Raw genomic sequence first — 25,285 nt, forward strand, 5'->3', positions numbered from 1 at the left:
TATGATGTTTATCACAGCAACAGAAAAGGAACTATCCCAATCCTATTAGCATGAATTACTATCATCAAGTGAACATGATAGACACCTGTAATTCCAGCACTGGGAGATAGAGACAGGAAGGTTCTGGGGACTCACTGGCCAGTCAGTCTAGCCAAATTGGGAAACTTTACATCAAAAACTAAGGTGGGGAGCAACAGATGAGGATACTTGACCTCAATCAATGGCCTTCTCTAGCATGCACATACAAACACAAGCATGTATACATGGCATACACACACAGTTTTGTAAGAGACTGTTCTTTCCCTGCTGCCCAGACTTGAAATAACCACACAGAAACTGTATTAATTAAATCACAACTTGGCCTATTAGCTCTAACTTCTTATTGACTAGCTCTTACATCTTAATTTCACCCATTTCTATTAATCTGTGTATCACCACATGGCTGTGGCTTACCGGTGCCTGTCCCCAGAGGGGCTACATGGCTTCTCCCTGACTCTGCCTTCTTTCTCCCAGCATTCAGTTTAGTTTTCCCTGCCTAGCTGTTCTGCCCTGCTATAGGCTCAAAGCAGTTTCTTTACTCATTAACCAATAAAAGCAAGACATATAAAAAACTTCCCACACCAACACAGAAAAATTTTTATTCAACCATCAGTACAAAATTAACTTCATCTTATAGCTGCATTTTTAAAGAACTGAATCCACAAAAGTTCAGCAAGGAGGAATAGAAAAAGAAAAAGGTAGACTACAATAAAAACTACAAAGCTATGCACCTCAGAACATCTGACCATTGCTAACACTTCTGTACTGAACAACAGCTCAGTAGTCAGCTAGGCTCTAAAGCTTAGGCAGGTAAGTGTCAGCTCATTCACATGTTTAGTTAGACATAAGCCTATACCTTGCTCATCATCTTGTTGATCTTCCAGTACTTGTTCTTTCCAGATGGAAAGGTGGAGTGAAAACATCAGGTGAACAGATGATCTATTTCTCTGTTCATTTTTACTAGGTCCACTTAAAACACAAATCTGATTCCTGATCTGCTGTTACATACTCATATTCCAATTAAAGCACATGATCCACTTTCATCAGCTTTTCATTGACCCCAAATAACTATTTAGACACGATTAACCTAAAATTTTTCAGAACAACTCCTTTCTCCCTAATGTAAGCAAGCACTCAGAATGGGGTGAAGTTAAGTTAGCATTTGTGACGCTTTTTGTCCTGTTTGCTTCCTAACACCAGAAAGGAAGGATAATATAATTATAAGACAGTAGCTTCTTACCTAAAGGGAAGGCTAATCAGGTTCTTTCCCTAAAGAACTTTAGGAGGCTCTATTTTGACTGTTGTCCTCTAGAGGGAGCTCAAAGTCCTCAATAATTTTTCCAAGATAAGCAATGTCTGCTATGCCTTGTAGAGGAAATTAAACACTGTCTTTTGGAAAACTCTTCCCTTCAAAAATGAAAAGTCTCGACCTACTACAGACACTCCCAACCCCCAAGAAACAGGCCACAGCATTTTTTTTCCTCTTTCTTTTCTCTGCTTGGCACTGACTAGAACATTCTCTTATACTTGAGAGGCTGAAAGAAGACTGTGGTAGTAATCAAATAGGAGATAAATGCCTCCCCCACAGATGACCCCCTGCTGTATCCAGGGAAGCATAAGTTACTGAGTTCCCATTGTCTTCATGTCAAGGCATGGACAGGATGAGATGGTTGGCATACTTTTCCAAAACAAAGTTTCTCGTGTCTTCCTAGGAAACCACTCAAGGGCTGAGATATCCTCATCTATAACATCTTCTCAGGTTCACTCATAGGGAGCACATATGCCTTTGGGGCATAGGAAATACCGCCAAAGTAAGACTAATTCCTGCTTTGCCATTATCTGAATGACCTAGAGGACCTGGTAGCTTAACCTCTTAAGAGACTCTTTAACCCCAAAACTCAGAAGATAAGGCAGGTAGGCAGACAAGAGTTCCAGTCCAGTTTGCTCTACCTAGAGAATTCCAGCCCAGTCAAGGTTACACAATGAGACCTTTTATAAAATAGTAAAATAAAACAAAATATAACTGTTCCTAGGGTGTTAAGGTCTACTTTAGCTCACTAAAATAAAGTCTGAGAGAGCCTAAAGCCCAAGCAAGTAACAGTATTAAAACTGCCTTTAAGAACAAAGCAAAACAAAACAAAAAACACAACTGCCTTGTCTGTTGCCTCTTGTTATACACGCACAAGCCTGGGACTATACCAAGATGGTCATGGTTGGGATTCCAACTATCTTTTGGCTAAAATATCACCCCAAATTCTCTGTGATTTCCAACTAGATTATAGAGAAATCTGCACAGAACAAGTGTCCACAGCTTTCCTCAACTCAACTTAGTGAAAAGGACTGTTTTATTGTAAGTGCAACAAAAACCACTGGCTGTCTATACTCAGAGAAAACCTTTATTGTAATGTTCCCATGAGAATTAGGGTCCAGACTGTCTCTTTCAGAGATGTAAACTGGAACTAGTCTCCCTTAATTATGTTCCTGCATAATCTGGTATCATGTTTGAATAAACAGAATGCAACTACATATCCTCCTGCAACAGAGAGACATAAACAATACATTAGTCTCTGGGTATGATTTTTAACAGGCACGTTTCGGTGTTAAATTGTTGTGTAAGTTACAAGAAGAGTTATAAGCTGACCATTCTAAACCTAAAAAACTAGTAACTTTTAACTGGTCCATAATTAGTTCCACACATTAAATTAGTCAAGTTGTCTAATGCAAAACCGTAAGTGATGGTTCATACATTAATCTCAGCACCAAAAATGGGTGCTGCAAGTTGGCATCCAGTCTGGTCTACAAAACAAATTCCAGGTCAGCAAGGACTACTAAATGATACCCAGTCCCAAATCACCAGTAATATCGATGATGCTTGTGCAAACAGTTCTGGAGTCTATGCAAACAAACCACACTCCACATCTATGGATATCTTAGCCACCAGTTGAGAACGTTTCCACTTTCACTTTTGAGATAGGGTCTCGGTGACCAGTCCTGGTTGGCCTGGAACTCACTAAACAGACCAGATTGGTATTGAGTACAAGAAATCTGCTTGCCTCTGCAAGGATTAAAGCCATGTGCCACCATATCTGGCAGGTTTTACATTTTTAAATGTTTTAAAACTTGTGATGCACACATTTACATATATTCAAGCACACACATAAAATAGGTTTCTTCTTTTTTGGGGGGATGTGTGTTTCGAGACAGGATTTCTCTGTAGCTCTGGAGCCTCTCCTGGAACCAGGTTGGCCTCAAACTCACAAAGATCCAACTGCCTCTGTCTCCCAAGTGCTGGGATTAAAGGTGTGCGCCACCACCGCACAGCCTAAAATATTTTTTCAATGGGCAATGGTGGGACATGCCTTTAATCCTAGCAGATCAGAGTAAGAGGCAAGAAGATCTCTGAGTTTGCAGCCAACCTGATATACAGAGTGAGTTCCAGAACAATGAAGGCTACACAAAGAAAACTTGGGGGGGGGGGGGTGGCACGCGATGACATTACTTTCAAAGTCTTTATTTTTCATTCAGAATTGATTTTTATTGATGTCTATACAGAAGCTTTATGAACTGCAGATCATACCCATGCCATAGAAATCAGAACACAATACACTACCCAGTTGTCTTGATGGTTATTTGTAATTTAAAATTTATTTCTCATAGGTTACAGACAAGATATTTAGATGAAAACACTAAAGAGATTTTTAGACATGTTATAAAAATTTTACAGGTCTTATTCTAATGCCCAAAGACAGATTGTTGAGTTTTAACTAAAAAACCCAGTCAGCTGTGAGTCCGGGATTACTCAAACTGCAGCACAAAAGATTGGGAATGAGGAGGTAGGTGAGCAGATAGGAAAATTGGAGATCAAAGCAGAGATGCTTCAGAAATCCTGGTAAGCAACCCTGGAGTCAGAGCCAGTGCAGTGCAGTGCAGTACTGGTGCTGCTTTAAGCCACATGCCATGTACTAGCATTTAGTCCTCACCACAAACACGTAAACTTGTTTACATTAACACACAGGTTCAACAGATGAGAAAACTAAAGCCAAGAGGGCAGAACAAATCTTCAATCAAACATAAAAATTAAAGATAAATGTCAAGAAAAATGTCCAGGTCTTTCTGCAGGTTCAATGGACCTCATCACTAGTAGGCAGGTATGTTAACTCCACTTAACAGCATCTAAAGGGAAAACTTGAAAGGAAAAAAAAAATACATTGGATAACTAATCCAAAAGATTATACCACTGATTTCCTCAAAACTCCTTAACTAAAAGGAACACCACACATACTTTTATAGGAAGAACAACCTAAGAATAACAAAATGGTAGTCTACAATCCCAACACTTAAGAGAGGTGGAGGCAGGGGATCAGATCAACATGAACTTTACAGGAGTGTAAGGGATGTTCTAGGCTAGCCTGAGACATTCAAGAGCCAAATGTTAAGGGGAAAATAGCAATCACGTTCATTCTGTGAATTCTTTCTGCTTATATCTTTTTAAAAATCCCCCTTCTTCCCAATTTTGGTAGACAAAACATCAGGTAGTCCCTGGCCTGGTCTGCAGCCATATTTAAAATTCAATTCCTCATCTCCATTACATTTCTTTCAAGGGATGATCAACTGTAAATGTGTTCTTACTAAACAAGTGATGAGAAGGGTCAGAGCTGGCTGACAGTAAAGGCAGCACTGCCAGAAACAGAATGGATGGATGGACCAAAGTCAATACAAAGACGATAAAAACATACCCAGCAGGAGAAAAACAAAAAACAAAAAAAAACCTGTAATCCATTGTACATCTTTGATTGGACATTCGAGTAGAAGAATGTCATGTAGGCAGTTAGACTGATTTGGCAGCAAGAGTTCTCAGAAGACATTTAAAGTCATGTAACATTTCAAGGTGATGTCCTTGTGGGTAAGCACAAAGAAAATCCGGGTTGTGGGCTGAGAGCCTTGAGGATCTCCTATCCTTGGCAGCTAAGCAGAAACCATGTAAGGAACAAGATGAAGGGCTGCTGATGAAGTGGGATGTTTTTCCAGGAGCCAGGCAATGTTTTGAAAATGCAGTAGTGATGGATTGCATTTAAAAGAACGTAAAAAGATATGAGATGAGCAGTAAGGGGTGTAAATAACTGTAGGCTTAGTGGTATCTTCAAAATAAAAACTGTTGTTTCCTGCGGCTTCATTTTTTTTTTTTTTAATTTTTGGTTATCAGGTGAGAGGATGCTCCAGAGGTAAAACTGCAGGTGTCAGCACAGACTCGCTCCCATGGTTACTATCAGACATTGGTTTTCCTGGACGCTGGCCTGAGATACCAGTTTTTTGCCACATTGATTCCAGAAAAGTTCACAATAGTGGTAGCTGGTTTCCCTCAAAGAAAACGAAAGAGAGCAGCCCAAACCTTTTTGGTAGCCTCATCTCCAAGTGTATATCACCACTTCTGCCATGCCTGTAAGAGCCAGTTGCTAGGTCTGTCATAGTCAAGGTGAGGGGCTTACACAAGGACAAGAACACCAGAGAACAGTATTCATTTTGGGGCTGCCCGTACAGTGCCTTTGTCAGTACAGAAAAATTGAGAAAACTGCCTGGCCAGGTGGTAATGCTATGAGCCAAAGAGAGAAACCTAGAACAGTTTCAGTTGAGCTTCAAAGTTAAGATTCTCTCCTAGCTGTCTCTGCAACTCTCACCCCTAGCCCCACCCCCCCCCAGGCAAGTGTGCACATACACGTGTATGTGCAAGTGTGCAGGAGGGGCAGACTTGTGTATGTATTGCTGTTGTTTGCAGTACTGAAGAGCTAACACAGGACCTGTGAAGCAGGCATGCTATCCTTTAGTTATAGCCTCAGATCTCAAGCTATTTAGCTTTTACTCGCTGCTTCAAAATATGAAACCTAACTACCTGCCACTAGTCATTTCTACTCGAGCCACTCAACACAGGTTCCTTCTCTTACTCTCCAGGGGGCTCTCAACCCTGTAAACAAACACTAACGCAGTCAGCAATGTCATCTCTAGCAACTGCTGGTTTGTACCTGCTTGTTTCCTGCCAAGTGCTTCTCACAGCTTAGCTAGGGCACTCTTCCAGGGTTTCCAAGGATACTGAACTCCTCCCTCCATTATGCTTGCTGGACATTTCAGAGTGCTTGTCTGTTTGTTTTAACACTTGAGTTTAGATCACCATTCACCACAGCAAGTCAACACAGCTATTTGCTCAAATAAGGTACTTTGCACATCCTTTCAAAGCCTCTTTTGATAAAAAGTGATAGAAATGTGTACTGGCTTCCTACCTGGATCATCTAATCCTACTGTTCAACAAAACAATGATTTTCTCACCTACACCAATAATTCCCAGGAAACTTACTTCTATGGTACAACTGCTACTGAATTAAAAAAAAAACCCTTCAGTGTCAAACTCAATTTAAAACATTAGTTTAGGCCAGATGTGGCAGCACACAGGTAGAACCTTAGTACCCAACAGTCTAAGGCAGGAGAATTACAAAACACAGGCAGCCTAGGTAGCCACATAGTTACTTCTATCTAGTCTACAAAAGTACAAAAAACAAAAACTACAAAACAATTTAAACTTGGTTTTTTTGTTTTTTGGGGTTTTTTTTTAGGGGTTTTTGTATTTTTTTTTCTGAGACAGAGTTTTACATTGTAGCCCTGGCTGGATGGTACTCACTATCTCCCCCATATAACCTTGAACTTTGCAGCAATCCTACTGTCCAGGCCTCTTGAGGACTGAATTTTAGTGTTGTTTTTTAATTAAAAAAAAAAATTTGTAGCCGAGCGGTGGTGGCGCACGCCTTTAATCCCAGCACTTGGGAGTCGTGCTATAATAAATATAACTCCTCTACCTCAGGCCTCAATATCCTAAAGATAATTTAAATACACATTCCACCTTCTGAGAAGAGAGATTAAGAAGTGAAGGTGAGGCAAGGTATGGTAGTGCACACCTTTGATCCTAGCCTTTCTAGAGGCAGAGGCAGGTGGATCCTGTGAGTTCAAGGCCAGCCTGGTCTACATAGTTCTAGGAAAGCCAGAGCCTGCTTCAAATAAAAGGAAGGTCCTGCAAGGGGGGGAGGGGGACCCACTGAAAGTCAGAGTCAATTAAGTGATAGGTACAAATGTACCACCTATTGGGTAACAAGTTTTAGATTCTTTGTCTTCTGAAGGTGAATATTTAAAAACAGAATTAAGAAGGCTGTTAATACAGAGAGAGACACTAAGCTCAAACAGAGCTATCTAACAACCTAACTCCACAAGCAGCTACCCTGTACAGAAATGCACAATACAGTGCCAAAGAGATCAATTTCATCACTCGAGCCCTGGGTTCTTAAAGGGATTTTCAAATATCCTAACACAACATTTAAGCAGCAACAGTGCTGCTCCATGAAGTTACAGAATACAAAATCAATACACACACACACACAAAAATCTGGCATGTTCCTACAGAGTAACAATGAACAACCAGAAAAGGACATTAGAACAACTCCATTCACAACAGCACAAAAAGCAAATAAGAATTTGGGAAAGAGCTTGTGCAAGGAAGTAGACAATTTCAACACCAACAGCTATAAAGTGCATAAAGGGAAGACAGTCAGACATAGGAGCACATGTCTTTAATCCCAGCACTCAGAAAGCAGAGGCAGGGGGATATCTATAGCCTGGTCCACACAGTAAGTTCCAGAAAAGTCAAAGCTACACAGTAAAAAAACTGTCTCAAAAACAAACAAACAAAACCAAACAAATCTCATATGTACTTTTACTTCACATTAAAAAAAAAAAACCCAAAGTAAATGCAGGCTACTTCACTAGTTTCACATTATCAAATATCCAGATTCTGTTTACATTCTAACAAAGACGGCTGCCTATAGGGCTGATAGGCATTTCTAGAAGAGAAAGCTACAAACACAGACTAGGAAGAAAGGTAGGATCATGTGAATCTGGATCTAACTGAAACAGCATAAACTTCTATTTTAAATTTTGTATTAAAGAGCACTTCAACTACTTGGAAAAGCAGGAAGAGGAGTAGAGAACTATGAATCCCTATGTAGTTGTGCCGGTTGAGTTTTGTCAGCTTGACACAAATCTAGAGATCCACAAAGTCCACTCAACACCACACACAACAAAAATCTCTGTGGTGGGGTCCCATTCACAGCTGAGGACCCTGAGAACTACAGACTTGGACATGACTGACTGACTAGCTTCCAGTTTAGTGTGGTACACGGGCAGTCTTGGCTTGTTACCTTTTCCTGGCTTCTTGAAGACACTGCTTTTGACTGCACACTGCTGCAACGCATTTGAGGAGCTGGGGATCTTGGTGCTATCCTGCTGCTGCTTTCTTCCTTTCTGAGGAGTATGCCTTGGTTATTTTGTGTAATTTATTGAGATGGTGGTCCATGTTGGACCGTCTCAACTTGTAAGGTAATCAATCTTCTCTCTGGAGCCCCCCTGATATGGCTGTTATATCTGATCCCCCTCCCACTTCCCCTTTTCCTGGTCTACATTTTGGAAGAATTCTTAAAACTTAGTCAGAACTACTAATTCATTTGGTGTTTGCTTCCTGCTTCTGAAAATAGAGTGAATTAATAATATAAACAATACATTTTATTTTAATGTATTTATTATCCATACTATGTTTAATATATAATTACTTATATTAATTCACACTATTCAAACAAAAATATTTTTATTATGTGAAACAATCAGGAATTTGACTTTCAACATGAACATGCTCATGAGAGTCCTTTAGGAGTCCCCGATGAAGAATTTGTGGGTGAATAATCCAACATCTGAGTGTGAATGAAATAATATTACAGTCTATAAATAAAAGACTGCTATGAGTTTAAAATGTTAAAAGTTCCTGTCTTTGCATTGGCACAGGAGACCACTTCCTAAATATAACTCCAGTAGCAGACACTAAGAGCAACAGTTAATAAATGGGACCTGCTGAAACTAAAAAGCTTCTGTAAAGCAAAGGACACAGTCAACAAGACAAAACGGCAGCCTATATAGAATGGGAAAAGCTTCACCAATCTGACAGAGGACTGATCTCCAAAATATACAAAGAACTCAAGAAACTAGACATCAAAAGAACAAATAATCCATTTTTTTAAAAAATGGGGTACAGACCTAAACAGAAAATTCTTAAAAGAGAAATCTCAAAATGGCCGAAAGACAACTTAAGGAAATGCTCCAACATCTTTAGCCATCAGATAGATGCCAATCAAAACAATTCTGAGATTCTATCTTACACCTGTAAAAATGGTCAAGATCAAAAACACCAATGATAACTTATGCTGGAAAGGATGTGGAGTAAGAGGAACACTACCCCATTGCTGGAGGGAGTGCAAACTTGTACAGCCACTTTGGAAATCAATATGGCAATTTCTCAGAAAATTAGGAATCAATCTACCTCAAGACCCAGCAATACCATTGTTGGGCATATATCCAAAGGATGCTCAATCATACCACAAGGACATTTGCTCAACTATGCTCATAGCAACATTATTCATTACAGCCAGAACCTGGAAACAACCTAAATGACTCTCAACCAAAGAATGAATAAGGAAAATGTGGTACATTTACACAAGAGAGTACTACTCGGTGGTAAAAAACAATGACATCTTGAAATTCACAAGTAAATGGATGGAACTAGAAAAAAAAATAACATATTGAGTGAGGTAACTCTGACCCAGAAAGACAACTACAATATGTACTCATTCATAAATGGCTTTTAGACATAAAGCAAAGGATATCAGCCTATATAGTCCACAAACCCAGAGAACCTAGACAACAAAACCCTAAGAGACACATACATGGATCCGCGTAGGAAGGAGAAAAAGATAAGGTCTCCTGAGGAAATTAGAAGCGTGGGGGACAGGGAGAGAGAACGAAAGGGGAGAGTGGAGGAAGGAAGGGAAGTGGGGGAAAATGCATAGCTGAATTAAAAAGTATAAAGTATAAAGAAGACTGAAAAAAAGTTCCTATTTTACTTTATTCACTAACATACCATCACTGATTGTGAAAAAGAGTTGTTATGGCACATACTTCACAAATATAAAAACAAAGAACCAAACACTTGAGGAATCTGAGGACATTCAAGATTAGGAGAAGTCAAAACCAGAAAATTTCATTTCAAACTATGTACAACAAAAAAACAACCAAAACTAAATCCAAAATTAAAAGCTCTGAGAGAGAAACCCTGATCAAAGAGAGAGTTCCTAATTAACAAAGCAACGGAAAATCATCAAGATGTAAATAAATCAGGCATTGTGGCTTATACCTGTAATTCCAGGACTTAAGATGTTGAGGAAGGAAAACTGCCAAAAGAGAAAGGACAAGCTGAGCTAATTAGTAAGTTACAGGCTACACTGGGCTACAGGGAAATTCTGTCTTTTGTTTTGGTTTGATTTGGTTTTGGTTTTCGGTTTTCAAGACAGGGTTTGTGTAATAGCCCTAGCTGTCCTGGAAGTCGCTCTGTAGACCAGACTGGTATCGAACTCACAGGTATCCGCCTGCCTCTGCCTCCCAAATGCTGGGATTAAAGGCATATGTACCACCCAGCAAATAAAAATTCTTACTCTAAACGTCTAAATTACATACGCTAGCTAGACATACAAGTATAGCTACTTTATCACTTCAGACATAACTAGAAAAAGCATAGTACAAAGCATACATTTTATGAAATAAGTGTCCATAGCAGAAAGACCTAGACCCATACATTAACGGATGTGTCTAAAAATAGTGACATTACATTTCTGGTTTTCCTTAAACTATAAAATGAAGGTATCAAGTTATCCTCAGAGGTTGGCTGAATGGATTATAGAAGCTCATAAAGTGCTATAGGGAGACAGGCTAAAGTTAGCAGTTTCCTCAACACAGCAGGCATTTTATGCTTATTAAATTTTATTTATTTAATGTGCATATATGTGGCACCTGTGTGCCAAAGATTGAGTGGAGGCCAAAAGACAACCTTCCAGCATCTTTCCTCTCTCCCTACCAGGTCCCAAGATTGAACTATGGTCTTCATGCATGGTGATAAGAGCCTTTACTAACGAACCCACTTCAGTAGTCCTATTTTATTCTTACAGGAGAGCATGGCCCACAGACATCAACTAAGCAGGGCTCACATAGACTGAAGTAACAATCACAGACCCTAAATGGGTTTGAGTTAGGTCCTCTGTATATGTTATAGTTGAATAACTTTAGTGGGGCTCCTAACAGTGGGAATGGTGTGTGTGTGTGTGTCTGATTTCTTTGCATGCTCTTGGAACCCCTTTTCTCCTACTGGGTTGCCCTGCCCAGCCTTAATATTCAGGTATGTGCCTAGTATTATTTTAACTTGTTGTGCTGATTGGGGGTGAGGGGAAAGGACTGGGAGGAATTGAGGGAGGGGAAGTTCAATCGGGGTATAATATATGAGGGAAGAATAAATTAATAAATCAGAAAATTATTTTTCTTTTTAGGTAAAGTGGCACACGCCTTTATTTCCAGTACTCTCCAAGATAAGGTAAGAGGATTCTGAGTCCACAAACCTGTGCTCAAAATAATATAAGGAAGAAAGGAGATTGTTTTCCTTCTGTTTCATGTTTTGGGGTCAGGGTCTCATTATGAAAGTTGACCTCAAACCTGAAGAGATCTTCCTGCTTCTGCCTCTACTTCAAGACACTGCCTCAAAAAATAAATCACAAAGGAAAAAAAGTGTTTTTTAAAAGATTTATTTTCTTTTATGTTTGAGTGTTTTGTACATGTGTACCACATGTGTGCTACCACACAAGGAGGCCAAACAAAAGCATTGGATCTCCTGAAATTTGAGTTACAGATGGTCATGAGCCACCTTGTGGGTACTAAGAACTGAACCCTAGTTCAAGAACAATTTGCTCTTAACTTCGGAACCATCTATCTCTCTAGCCTCACTCAGGAGGAAAAAAAATTATTAATATTAACAAATTACTATGTGGAATGAATTTAATGTAGCTTTATGCTCAGCTACCCAAGAAGTATATACATTTTAGCATTTTTAACAATGCTTTAGAAACTGATCAAAGCCAGGCTGTGGTGGCACACACCTTTAACCCCAGCATTCGGGAGGCAGAGGCAGGCGAATCTCTGTGAGTTCGAGGCCAACCTGGTCTACTAGAGCTAGCTCCAGAACAAGCTCCAAAGCTACAGAGAAACCCTGTCTCGAAAAACGAAAAAGGCTGGAATGATGATTCAATCATTAACAGAACTTAACTCTTCCTGCAGAGGTTGCAAGCACCCACAAGGCAGCTCACAACTGTCCCGACTCCAATTTCAGGGCATCTGACAACCTCTTCTGATCTCCACAGACACCAATGCATATGCTTGCTGTGCAGGCAAAACATTTATAAATATTAACAATATTTTTAAAGCCTTAATTTAGGATAAATTAAATGATACAGAAATGAAGACGATATCATGATGATTTGGACATGTTAGTCCTTGGCTATAATCCCAGACTTTAGAGGTATAAAAACAGGAGGATCATGAATTGAAGGCCAACCTAATCTAAGTTTAGTACTAGAAAGTGAAGCTGGGGTCTTAATGCTTGCTAGGCACTTGTACTGAGTTTAAGCCTAGCACCATGACAGTTTTAAATGTGTAACGGTCCAAATTCCATGAGAGACCCTGAGAGTAAAGTGGAGTGATTCTGAATACCTTTAAGCCCATCTCTTGAATGGCAATGAGAAGCAGGAAGGTCTCTTGCGTTGCAGGCCAACCTGATCAGAATAAAGTATTGTGAGACCTGTACCTAAGTAAGTAAATAAATGATAAAAAAAAATAAGGTGGAGAGTGACTGAGCCAAAAAAAAGAAACAAACAAACACAACAACAAAAAACACCATCAAGCTATTAAACTCAGGTCTCTATGCATACAGGCACAGGTTCCTGTGTACACTCATACACTATACACATTCCACCTGAAGAAGACTAAGCAAAAGCTAGGCAAATTTTATGGGCAGCAGTTTCCTTTAGTATGTGCAACCAAAAAAGCTTTAGATTTTAAAGTATTTGTTTCATGGTAATAGGCTCTACATAGTAACAAAAATGTCATGGAGACTCTACAGGGCTGAGGACGTAACTCAGTTGGCAGAGTACCTGCCTAGCAAACATGAAGCCCTGGGTTCAATACTCAGTATGTCATACACAAGGTATGGTGGAACACACCTGTAATACCAATATTTGGTAGTTCGAAGCAAGAGGATCAAGAGTTCATGACCAGTCTCAAAAAGAAAAAAAGAAGGGAGGGAGACAAATTTTAGGAGTGATATATACTGCTGCAAATCTCTCCAATGCCTGCCCTAACAAGATTCTCTTAACAAGACATGACAAATCAGCATTGAGGCTAAGAGGATGAGAATATTTAATAGTTTTGAAGCAGTCAAACTTGACAGCCCATAGTTTCTTAAAGCTCTGCAACCTGTACATAGAGCAGTGGTTTGAACCTTCAGTTCCAAAGTTCTTGCTTACACTTGCTCCAACAGTTTCTATAACATCTCATGCACTGGTCATCTGTACAGCACCACTTCATTCAGGCACTGATTTCCCAAAATGTCAACATAGTTATTACACAGCACAAAATCTACATTCATTAGTATTACTGATTTCATCTAAAAGACCTTTGAAAACCCAGAACAGTTGAGTCCACTAATAGCATACAAGTATAGAATTACCAACCTGCACCATTAATCAACTCTTTGCTTATTTACGAAACCAGATCTTACTATGTAGTCCTGACCGGTATAAAACTCACTATGTAGACCAGGCAGGCTTCAAACTCAGAGATCCAAAAGTCTGCCTCCTGAGTTTTGGAAATAAAGTATGTACTAACACACCTGGCCTCATCTGTCAGTTCTTGAAATGAAGAGAGCAGCTAGCTCAGTAAATAGCCTTAATAAAGTTCTTTCTTAAAAAACAAAAATAAAACGAGCCAGGCGGTGGTGGTGCACACCTTTAATCCCAGCACTCGGGAGGCAGAGGCAGATGGATCTCTGTAAATTTGAGGCCAACCTGTTCTACAAGAGCTAGTTCCAGGACAGGTCCCAAAGCTACAGAGAAACCCTGTCACAAAAAACACACAATACAAATTTATAAACATTAAAACCTTTATAAAGCATTCGAACCCATCTATATATATAGTTCACATCTCAGCTTCAAAATGGCATTTTCTGAAAATTCACTAAAATCTCCAAACTGAAATAATATCAAAACAAAAATTAGGGCTAGTGGGTCAGCGGTAGAATGCTTGCCTAGTACATGCAAGGTCCTCGATTCTAGGTTCCATTACTGGCACCATCTTCTCCTAAATTAAACCATAAAGCATATGTTTTTTGTAAACATAAAGCAAAAAGACCAGTTGTGGTCATGGTGGCCTATAATCCCAGTATTTGATGGACTTCAAAGTCTACCTCTTCCTTGACCAAAAACAAAATCAATCAAACAAACAAATGCAAAATACTTTCTGAATTAAAACAAGATCAACTTATCTTTTTTTGAAATAGGATCTTACTCTGTATCCCACAGTGGCATCAAACTCATGGTCCTCTTGCCTCAGCCTCTAGGATGCTATTACAGGTAGAGCCAGAGCTCAGGTTGGAGATCAGCATTTGAAATAAAATTACATTAGGAAAATGAAGGCAAGATAAGCATCTTAGTAGTTCTACATGCACAAGATTACAGCTAATACATTAACCTTCTCAACAAGGTCTGCTTACTTCACAGGGGTTTGTGAAGATTAATGAACAAACACACACAAAGTAATGATGATACAGGAGTAATGGCTCAAGCCAGTCATCTTGGCACTTTGGGAGGCTGAGGCAGGAGGCAGGTCATTCTGAGTTCTAGGCCAGCCTGGGGAGCACAGTAAGACAGTATCCCTACACACAAAAAAAAGACAGACTAGTGAGATGGCTTAGCGGTTAAGACTCTTCTGACTGAAAATGTGTGTTCAATCCCCAGGGACCCACTCAGGACACTGAGTTCTCTGATCTCTACCATGTGGGTCATCACACAATATATATACATAAATGCAATTTCTTAAAATTTATTTATTTTTACTTTATGTTTACTGATGTTTTGACATGGATGTCAGTTCCCCTGGAACTGGAGTTACAGAGTTGTGGGCTGCTATGTAGGTGCAGGGAATTGAACCCAGGTCCTCTGGAAGAAGTCAGTGAGCTCTTAACCGCTAAGCTATTTCTCCAGCCCACATAAATGCAATTTTAAAAATAAAAAATAAATGAAACAAAGTATACCACATGAAAGAGTATTATTATATAAACGCTCAATAATGCTAGCAGCTGTTGTTACTTAACAGCCAGGCCAACTCTTCTACACACTTGGCATAGAAAACTCTAATCTATGTCCAGGTTTTTATTTCTTTCCTTCTATTAAGGAAGCAACTTGGAACTCCTTAATGACTCAATTATAATCTCTGTCTTCACCTCAGGTAAGACATAGGAAAAATCAAAACTGAGGATATTAGCCAAATATCTTCAATATTTTAATTTTTCCATTAAAGAGCTAACTTACAACAGTCATATTCTTGTAACTAAACCTGAAAATGAACCAGACAAGCACACACTGAAAAATAAGGAAATTTGTCTACTCATTCAAGCAATTTTTCATCTCTCACCATTCTAATTACTCCACTATTTTCAAGGACTTGACTTATTTTAAATTGATTATAAAATTACTATTAGAGTATTAAATAATGTTTAATTTCCAATTTATTTTCAAAGCTTGAGACAAATGTCAGTTAACTCACTTAATAGTCACTACTTCTTACAGGTTTTTATCACTAAATGTATAAAAGCAAACAACATACCATCTTAAAACACAACAAAGAAATTGTCTGATACCACAGATGCCACTGAGGCTATTTACTGGGCAAATCTACACTGCATGACAGTGATAGCACTTTCCATGAATGTGACTACATCCAGTCAGTAGCAAAGTTAGTGCTGAAAGGTATCTCATGTCAAAGGAAGAATGCCAAGTAAGACCACTTTGTTATTGGTCATCTGATTTTAGAATACGGCCCATTTGTCAATCAATGCTTTGAAACCTACAAAACAGGCTTCTACCATTTTTTATCTAACTTACCTTCGAGCCTAAACCTAAACACATACACTACTCTAAGGAACAGAGACTATATTAAATTTGGTTTATATTCTACCATTAACCATATAGAATAGATTTTTAAAATATGTTTTGGTATATCCTAAAGATTTTGGTTATTTCTCAAAAGATTTTTTATGTCCTTATTTGCAATATATTTAGACTACCATTTAAGAAATATTTTCCAAGAACCAGAACACAAGTCTAAACCCTACCAAAACAGGAAGCAAAGAACTGAAAAGATGCAATGCTTTTGATTCAGGTTTCATAAAATTAGATGTTAGTAACAAAATTCTACCCTAAAATAATTTCCTATGAAACAAAACTTAAGACTGTCAAATACGCAAACCAGAAAAATACACTTAAGCAAAGTGAAAACTTATATTTAAAAAATAATTAAATAAGTATGGTGTAGTAGTGCCTAAGGTCCTACCACTTGTGAGGCTGAAGCCAGAAGATCACAAGTTCCAAGGGAGTCTCTGATGCACAGGGAGTTTGGGATTTTGAGTTCAAGAGTGCTACAGAAGGCATTTGAGGCCAGCCTGAGCTACATGAGATCTTGTCTCAGAATGAATGGAAGGAGGGGAATCCCTGTTGCCTCATTTTTTTCTATTTTGTAGAACTCATACTTTAAAAGCAATAGATGGAAAAGGATCTAGTGGTGGGAGTATAAAAATGGGACAGCTTGTAGCCCTCTGTTGATGCCATGGGTGGTACAAGCTCATCATACTACTCCATACACTTTCTATAGAGCTCAGAAGCTCTGTAATCACATTTTAAGATGCAAAAAGATGCAGATAGATACACAAAAAAACGGCAGTCAATAATTAGGGAAAACAAAGCAAGTGATAGCACAGAGCCCCCCCCCTACACACACACACTGGTTCAACAGTAAACATGAAAATGCTGCTAACAATGCAAGCAGACGTCCAAATGAACCAGATGTGCTATAACATCGTGGCACTATCATGGCACTAAGGGCAAAGAGACGAGGCTGATGATAATGTAAACTAAACAGCTTAGTCTTCATCTTCTGGAGAAAACTGAGCTGGAAGCACACAAAATTAATACACACCTATCATTTTACTATACATACCTATTATTTTACTCCTCCCCAAATGCAAATAAGAACAAGAACATAGAAGTGTTAGTAAGAAGAGTTAACACTTGACTTCAGATGACAGACCAGGGAGAGGCTGGTATTACCACATTTCATCCTAAAGCCATTAGCAGGGCACTGGTTTCAAAAATAAACAAAGAAGGGGCTGGAGAGATGGCTCAGAGGTTAAGGACCCTGACTGTTCTTCCAGCAGTTCTGAGTTCAATTCCCAGCAACCATATGGTGGCTCACAACCATCTACAATGAGATCTGGTGCCTTCTTCTGGCCTGCAGTCATACATGGAGGCAGAACACTGTATTGTATACATAATAAATAAAATCTTTAAAAAAATAAATAAATAAAAAAAATAAACAAAGAAACCTGTATGTACATGCCACCTTCCCCAAAACACTATGTTTTAAGTTTTAAAAATCAAAACAAAAAATGTCCAAGTAAATTAAAAATGACAAACATCTATCTATATAGACCTCATAAGAACTCCCTCCCATCTGCTTAGAGGGCTGCTTTTATGCCAATTAGTACCTTCCTTTTGTGATCTTACCAGCTTCATATTTTTCTCTAATCTACAGTTCAGTCTTCTATTTGTTTAGACTTTGCTAGTGTACTCAAAGAATGTGTATAGTGAGAGGAGCAAATAAAAACAAAGTACAATGTTACATACATTGAAGATGTCATAAACTCATTACACTAAAGACTTTTTAAAAAGTCCAAGCATAGTGGCATTGGTCTATAACCCCAGCATTCAGGAGGTAGAAGCAAGAGGATCAGAAGTTAGACCATACACAGCTGTATAGAGTTTGAGGTTTCACACATAATATTCACCATGCCTTCACTTTGGCCAACAAAGCTTAAGTAGCTATTTTAAAGACTACACATACTCTAGGAGCTATAGAGATGGCTCAGGAGATACGAACACTAGCTACTCTTCCAGAGAACCCCAGTCCAATTACCAGCACCCACATAGCAACTCACAACTATCTACGACTACAAGTCTAGATTGTCTGGCCTTCATATACTAAAAGCACACACATAGTACAAAGACGTATGTGCAGGCAAAACAGCCATACACATAATCAAATAGTAAGACAATCCCCCAGTTTCCTCACACTCTAATTATGCCTTACTTGTCCAAGCACTGAAGTAACAATAAATCTTTACAAGACTCTCAAGAAGGGCACGTTCATGGACACCTGTAATACCAGCAATACCAGCACTGGGGCAGGAAGATCTTGAGTTCAACTCCTGCATAGACTACACCACATAAGAATTTAAAGTCACAAGAGACCCCAGTCTCAAAACAAACAGGCCAGTAGGTGGAGATGGATCTCTGTAAGTTCAAGGCCAGGAAGCAAGTTCCAGGTCAGCCAGACCTGCATGTGAGATCATGTCTCAAAAACAAAACAAGTCTGCCTATTCTTATAAGCCAAGATAGTGTTCTGTTTTATAGGTATAAGCTCATTTACACATCAAAATAGCACTAAGGTAGGGTTTACAGTAAGTCTTTTATAATGGAGGAAGAAGCACAGGTGAACTGATGTGCCCAACACCACAGTGGTGTTACAGATCAAGGAAAAATCAAAGACTTAAATAAAGTACAGTAGTGTTATAGTGACCTTAAAGACTACCTGAAATCCACAGCACGAGAAAACCAGAACCACAGAGTTTAGTGTCTCAACTGCCTCTCAAACAAGGAGCTATTCCAAGGTAAAACACATACGCTGCATGCCTGCAGACCAACGTAGATAGAACAAACAGTATTGTAGCATGGGTATCCTGCCTTGAAGACCTAAGTGGGCCAAAGACAGCAAGAGCCTGTGGATGAGTGTCAAGCTCTGTTCTGTACTAAAATTCCTGGGCCTTGAGAAGTCAGTCCAGTTCGAACTTATTAATTAAGGTCCCTATCGAGTCAGCATCATTAGACTTATCAGTAGTAATAATATAGGGCTATCTCTTTCAGACATTGTAGGAAACTAACAAGGGCAGAAAGAAAACAGCAGAAATTACTTCATCCAGTCCTTGTCTTTTTAATGTCTAAGTACAGGAACTCAGAAGGGCCCTGATCCAGAGCAAGACTCCTGACTTTTCTGTATTACAAAACTGCAAACCAGAAACAGAAAGGCTGCCAAGTAAATAAAATGTTCATCCCCAACTATTCTATATTCTATATCTCTTCTTTTCCTTTCAAAAACCTAGCAAAAGTAGCTGGGCAGTGGTGGCACACACCTTTAATCCCAGCACTTGAAGGCAGAGACAGGCAGGTCTGTGAGTTTGAGGCCAGCCTGGGCTACAGAGCAAGTTCTAGGACAGGCACCAAAGCTACACAGAGAAACCCTGTTTCGAAAAACAAACAAACGGGGCTGGAGAGATGGCTCAGAGGTTAAGAGAACTGACTGCTGTTCCAGAGGTCCTGAGTTCAATTCCCAGCAACCACATGGTGACTCACACCCATCTATAATGAGATCTGGTGCCCACAACACTATATACATAATAATAAAATTTAAAAAAAAAAGAAAAAGAAACAAAAACCTAGCAAAAGCGGCACTGACTTTTTTACTCAAGATAGTCAATCCCTACTGTGTGCCAGGCATTGTTCTAAGCAGAGCAGTTTACTTAGGACATTTGCAGAGAAGCAAAGATCAGTCTGGATCTAGGCTCAGTGTAACAGTAAAGGTTCAAGGCACTAAATATAGTATTTACTTAACAAAGTGCTGTAAGAGAGATTTTAAAAATGATTTCCACAAGAGGTAATTAAAAGGTTATAGGTGTGACTGAGGATGAGTAGGATTCTGATAAGAGAACAATTGTAGGAGGATGTCAGATATATCAGTATGGGATCAGCAAGCTGGGGATGTACTTGAGTGGTACAGCAATTGCCTAACATGCACAAGGCTCTGGTTCAATCCCCAGAACAGCAAAAACAATCACAAGTACAGTGCATAAAGTTTGCTTATACAGTATCAGTTCAGTGACGTCCTTAGCTTAAGAGAAACCTTACTGAAGAAATGTCACATTTTACCAGCCGAAATTTAGTTTCTAATCCAATGGATTCAATGATCCACTAAATATTTCTGAGAAAAATGACAAAAAGGATTGTGTTTCAAATTAACTTAGAAGTAAAACCATGAAGAAAATGAGACTTATTTAAGAGTTACGACAGCTGGGTATGGAAGCCACACCTTTAATCCCAGCACTGAGGAGGAAAAAGCAAGTGGATCTGTGTACAAAGACAGCCTGGTCTACGGATATAGTTCAAGGACAACCAGGACTATGGAGAAACCTTGTGTCAAAAAAGCAAAACTATATTCCACCCAGAATGGATCAAAACTGGACAATGATGAAGGCAGGTATAGAAGATGAAAGCATTACAGGTAAATCAGCATGCCCTGGCAGATGTCTGGCTGCAAGGGGACATTCACTCATCATAAGCCACTGACAGCTAAAACATTAGAAGGTATTGTTAGCAGAAAGAAGGCTATCTAAAGGTGGAGCTTTTTTCTTTAAAGATTATAATCTATATCTATGGGCCCTGTATAATAATCACATTCTATGTTAGAAAAGCAAAACTTCCTTTTGATAAACATAGTAGACAAAGATATATAAACTACAGTTTCCAAGAATCTGCAAATCAAAGCAGAATAACTTGAAACAATGCTATTTATGTACTTGTTAAGACATGGTACTAGAACAAGTCCTGTTCTTCCCAAAGCACACACTCCAAGTCTTGACATTTTAAGATATTAAGAATGTGTTGTCATTACAGTATGTAACTTAGAAAGCTACTTAATGAATCAAGAGTAAAGTGAAGCTATTAAGTACTAACAAACAAGAATTAAAACTGATCTGTCATATATATTTGTGTGTACAATCACAAACTATCACTTGTTTCAGTTAGGTGACTGATGTTCAGCTTAGAAAATCAATTTCTGCTGATTAACGTGAGGTCTTCTGCCCCACGATTAACAAGCAACTGAGTTTCTTAAGGGCAGACAGCACAAACCCCGGCTCTCAGTATTCAAGAGACCTTTGATAAGGGGAATAAACAATGCAACCAAGGACTGTTTTCCAAGTGCAAAGCACTTTCATAACGTGGTGAGTATTACACAACACAGAATTGAAGATCCAATATCTGAGTGTCTACTGCTCAACAGGTAATGGAGTTACAAAATCAGTAATACTCGACTCCTCCCTTGAACACAGATTTCTTTAAATGAGTTCAAAAGAAAACCAGAACACACTGATTGTGTGACCATCACTGAGTCACTCTATCAAATTCTTTAATTTTTCCGAGTTTCTGGTTTCTCATGTGATAAAGGAATGAGGAACCACCAAAAAAAACAAAGGTGGGAGACTCCGTAAAATATGATAAGTACGCTAGTGACTTTCTATAGGACTCACAGTACTGAGCACACACCAGTGACAAATGTCACCACACAAACATCTGGTTAGTCAACAGTCTTCACCCTACCACCTAAAAAAAAAATCCTCACAAAAGCACTCCGTGGATAGCAGGGAGGAACCACAACCTCACCAGAGAAAGGTACAATCTAGAGAAAAGGTCACACATTTTCACAGAAGTTCAGGCTTTAACTTTTCTCTGTTTAGAAAAATTCCACAACTGGGCAAAGAGAGATCTGTGAGTTCAAGGTCAGTCAGGGATACTGTCACACTGTCTGTCTGCCAGTCTGCCTGTGCCTCTCTCTCTCTCTCTCTCTCTCTCTCTCTCTCACTCACTCACTCACACACACACACACACACACACACACACACACACACTCCAATCCTACAAACTTCATAAATATTTCTGAAGAAAGAAATAATGTAATCATTCTTTTGCAGATTATCTGTCTCTACCACAAAAGATCATCTCAAAATGAGTGGAAGACCTTCACACTCCAAAACTTCAGAGAAGTTCTGAAATAAATTAGCAAGGTTCTATCTCAAAAAATCCCCTAGAAAAGTGATTTACTATTCTATCTTATCTATGTTAACCACACATACAATCCCTGCAAGATAATAAAGTAAATAATTTGAGCCAGCATTTTCTTAGCAAACATGTAACCAATATTACAATCCCAAAGTATTTAAGTTCAAAAGAACCTCAGTTTCCCCATAGAATAAAGGATGCTGTCGGAATATTTCTGAGCTAAGTGTTGTTGGCATCTATTTCTACTTAATTATCTAGAGATACAACACAAACATGACCAGTTATCCGCACGTACAATTTATGTAGCAGGGAAACCTTAATTACACAAACCTCAGAGCACTTACTGCACACCATTTACTTCATTAACTCAATGAAAAAATATAAACAAAACGACATAAAAAGATATAAAAACTTTTCCAAAAAGGTGATTTTTAAAAGTGTTGTCCCACCTCTTGTACAACAAACAGAAAACATTCTTCCAGTGTAACAAGCTCAGTTTAATCCGTGTTCCTTCAGTATCCAGAACGCCTAAATCAGTATTCAGTTGCCATTGTTAAACTTTCTTACCTTCTGCTACATCATCATCTACGGCTCCTTTCACCTGAGAAAAACACCACTGAATGTCATTCCCTCCTCCAGCTCCTGAAGAAGAAAACACAACAATTAAAACGGAGTTCTGTTCTGTTTACTCTCATAAGCACAGAGATGGTATCTGAAACTAGCATGATGATACTCCCCACATACACAGCCAGCAAGGAACCCACGGACTTGGAACCAAATTAGGCTCCAATAGTTGGTAGAGCATTAAAAACAACATGGCAGGTATGAAATATTCAAAGACGGTCTATCAAACATTATCATCGTACAGATATTCAAAACCTCACTTTCTCTGCCCCTTTAAGACAGTCAGAGCCTTTTAAGTAAGACCCACCAGAAGAAAACTAAATCTACCAAAAGTTAGATTTCCTTTAAGTGTACAAAGAGTTATAAGGCTAAGCTACCATGAAAAATAGAACGAAGAGAAAACTTCGGGAACATTACTGCCTGAGAGGAAGAATGATTCATGCAAACCCTACCACCGAAGCACACACACAGCAAACACAACACCCATTTCTTTACATTCATTAGGAGCAAATCACTGGCTGCACACACAGGAAAAGGGGGTGGCAATGAATGCTTAGGAAGAGCTGGTCAGAGGATGCTGCTTCAGCCTCCCTTCACCTAGCAGACACCCAAAGCGCCCGGAAAGACCAACTTTGGCCATTTGTCATCTACAAAACAGTTCCAATTTTCATTTCATTGTTCGGCAAGGTCAAAGGGCAACTTGTTTGCATGGCAAACTGTAAATCGACCCAACTTAACTTCTTTAAAAATTCTATTATCTCAATAAGTATTGAAAAGACGAGGAAGATTGGTTTAATCTCAGAAACTGCCCATGACTGAAGAGGAAATGAAATGGGGGGGGGGGGAATACTCCCGGATTTCTGGGGAAAAAAGAAAAAAAAACTGAATCTCAATCTAGAATTACTCTACTAGCTGAAGGACTTCAAGACAAAAATGTACAAAGATAACTGCCTCTCAAAGGCCATTAACCCTCACTTTTCCTTTACCTAGTTCTTGCAAAATAATTCCCAACCGGGTAGTCTCCATGCATTTTCTCCCCTGCAAGCTTTTATGAAATCCCTCTCTCTTTGGCTATTTATATCACTGAACTCCACAACTATTTTAACTCCGAGCAACCCTTCTGGGAAAAGGACATCTGCACAAACGATCCCGTGCAAAATGCAAAGTTTAAATGACCTGTTTGCCCCCACCCCACCCCAATCCTTACAACTTCTATTAAAGGCCTAGCACCCGGGAGTGGCAGCGAGGAAGTCATGGAAGGGAGCACAATCGCCACGAAATTCAGGCTTACACCCTCAAAACCTCAACTACCCAGAATGGGGGGGGGGGGATGAGTAGGGGGAGGGGGCCCGTATGCCTCCATTGTATTTTAACTTGCAAAGCGCTCTCATCAGCGCCGAATGTGTTTCTACAGGAAGGCACGCAGCAGCCGGGGACGAGGAGAAACGGGTGTGTGCGGAGGAGCGGTGGGAGCAGGATGCAGAGGGGATCCATCTGCACGCCCGCACCCGCCCCACCCACGCAGGCCCCCACCCCCACCACACCCGTGCCCGGCTTCGTGCGGTGCCAGGCCCCGGGCCCAGCCTCCAGGCCCCACCGTCCCAGCCCAGTGCCAGGCCCGCCCGCCCGCCCCGCACTCGGCCAGCGCCCCAGGCCAAGGCCCCAGCCGCCACGGTCGCTAGGGGGTGACGGAGAGCGCGCAGAGGAAGCGGCACCCTGTCAGCCGGCCGAGGGCCGTTTCTTCTTTACCTGCCATGTCGCGCTGCAAATGATGGCCCTGCCGGGCTCCTCGGGGTCTCCGCGACCGGGGCTCAGCCCCCTCACCTGGGGATGGGGGGATCGAGGGCGCGGATGGAGGCGGATGGCACCTGAGGGGGGAGGGGACGGGGACCGGGGCGGAAGGGAAGCGGCCCGGGTGGAGAGGCCGGCAGGATGGTGGCTTTCACTCCGGGGCGTCCCCTCTCGTGCTCCTTCTCCCGCGGTGTTGGCGGCAGCAGTAGCGGCGGCGGCAGCGGCTACGGCAGCGACGGCGGCCGCGGCGGCAGGGGTAGGCGACTCCACTTTCAAAATGGCGCCCGCTGGCAGGCCGGTGACGTCACTCCAGGGGGCGGAGCGCCTTTGGGACGGGCCGCGTTGTGTTGGCCACGCCTCCTTCCTGCCGCGCTCTCGCCCCGCCCTGCCCGCTGAGACCCTGCGGAGAGCCCTGCGCTGAGCCTGGGCGGTGGTTAATTGCTCTGGCGGTGGGCTGTGCCAACCTGGTCCACGGTGCCCACGTGGGCCACGGCCTGGCATGTCTGCTCCTCACTCTGTCCCAAGCCCTTGCACCAGAGCTGGGACTCAGGGATGGTCTCATCTGTCCACTTATTCTCACCCACAGGGTGAGCTGGCTCTCTCTGGAGAGAATACCCCTTTGATGCTCCAGTGACACTGTCGGTGAGCCCCAAGGA

General features: G+C 40.5%; 1 protein-coding gene across 1 annotated transcript in view; it reads right to left on the reverse strand.

Moving 5' to 3' along the window:
* Ppp2r2a (protein phosphatase 2 regulatory subunit Balpha) overlaps positions 1-24,906 on the reverse strand; it is a 55,613-nt gene extending 30,707 nt beyond the window's left edge. The window contains exons 1-2 of the mRNA XM_048421820.3: positions 24,588-24,906; positions 22,782-22,856 (exon numbers count right to left, since the gene is read on the reverse strand). Coding sequence (XP_048277777.1) covers positions 22,782-22,856; positions 24,588-24,594 — 82 coding nt within the window. The 5' untranslated portion in view covers positions 24,595-24,906. The remainder of the gene's footprint in view (positions 1-22,781; positions 22,857-24,587) is intronic.
* Between the last annotated feature and the right edge of the window lie 379 nt (positions 24,907-25,285).

Source organism: Myodes glareolus, chromosome 12, assembly GCF_982192425.1.
Source record: "Myodes glareolus chromosome 12, mMyoGla1.1, whole genome shotgun sequence".
Lineage (NCBI taxonomy): Eukaryota > Metazoa > Chordata > Mammalia > Rodentia > Cricetidae > Myodes > Myodes glareolus.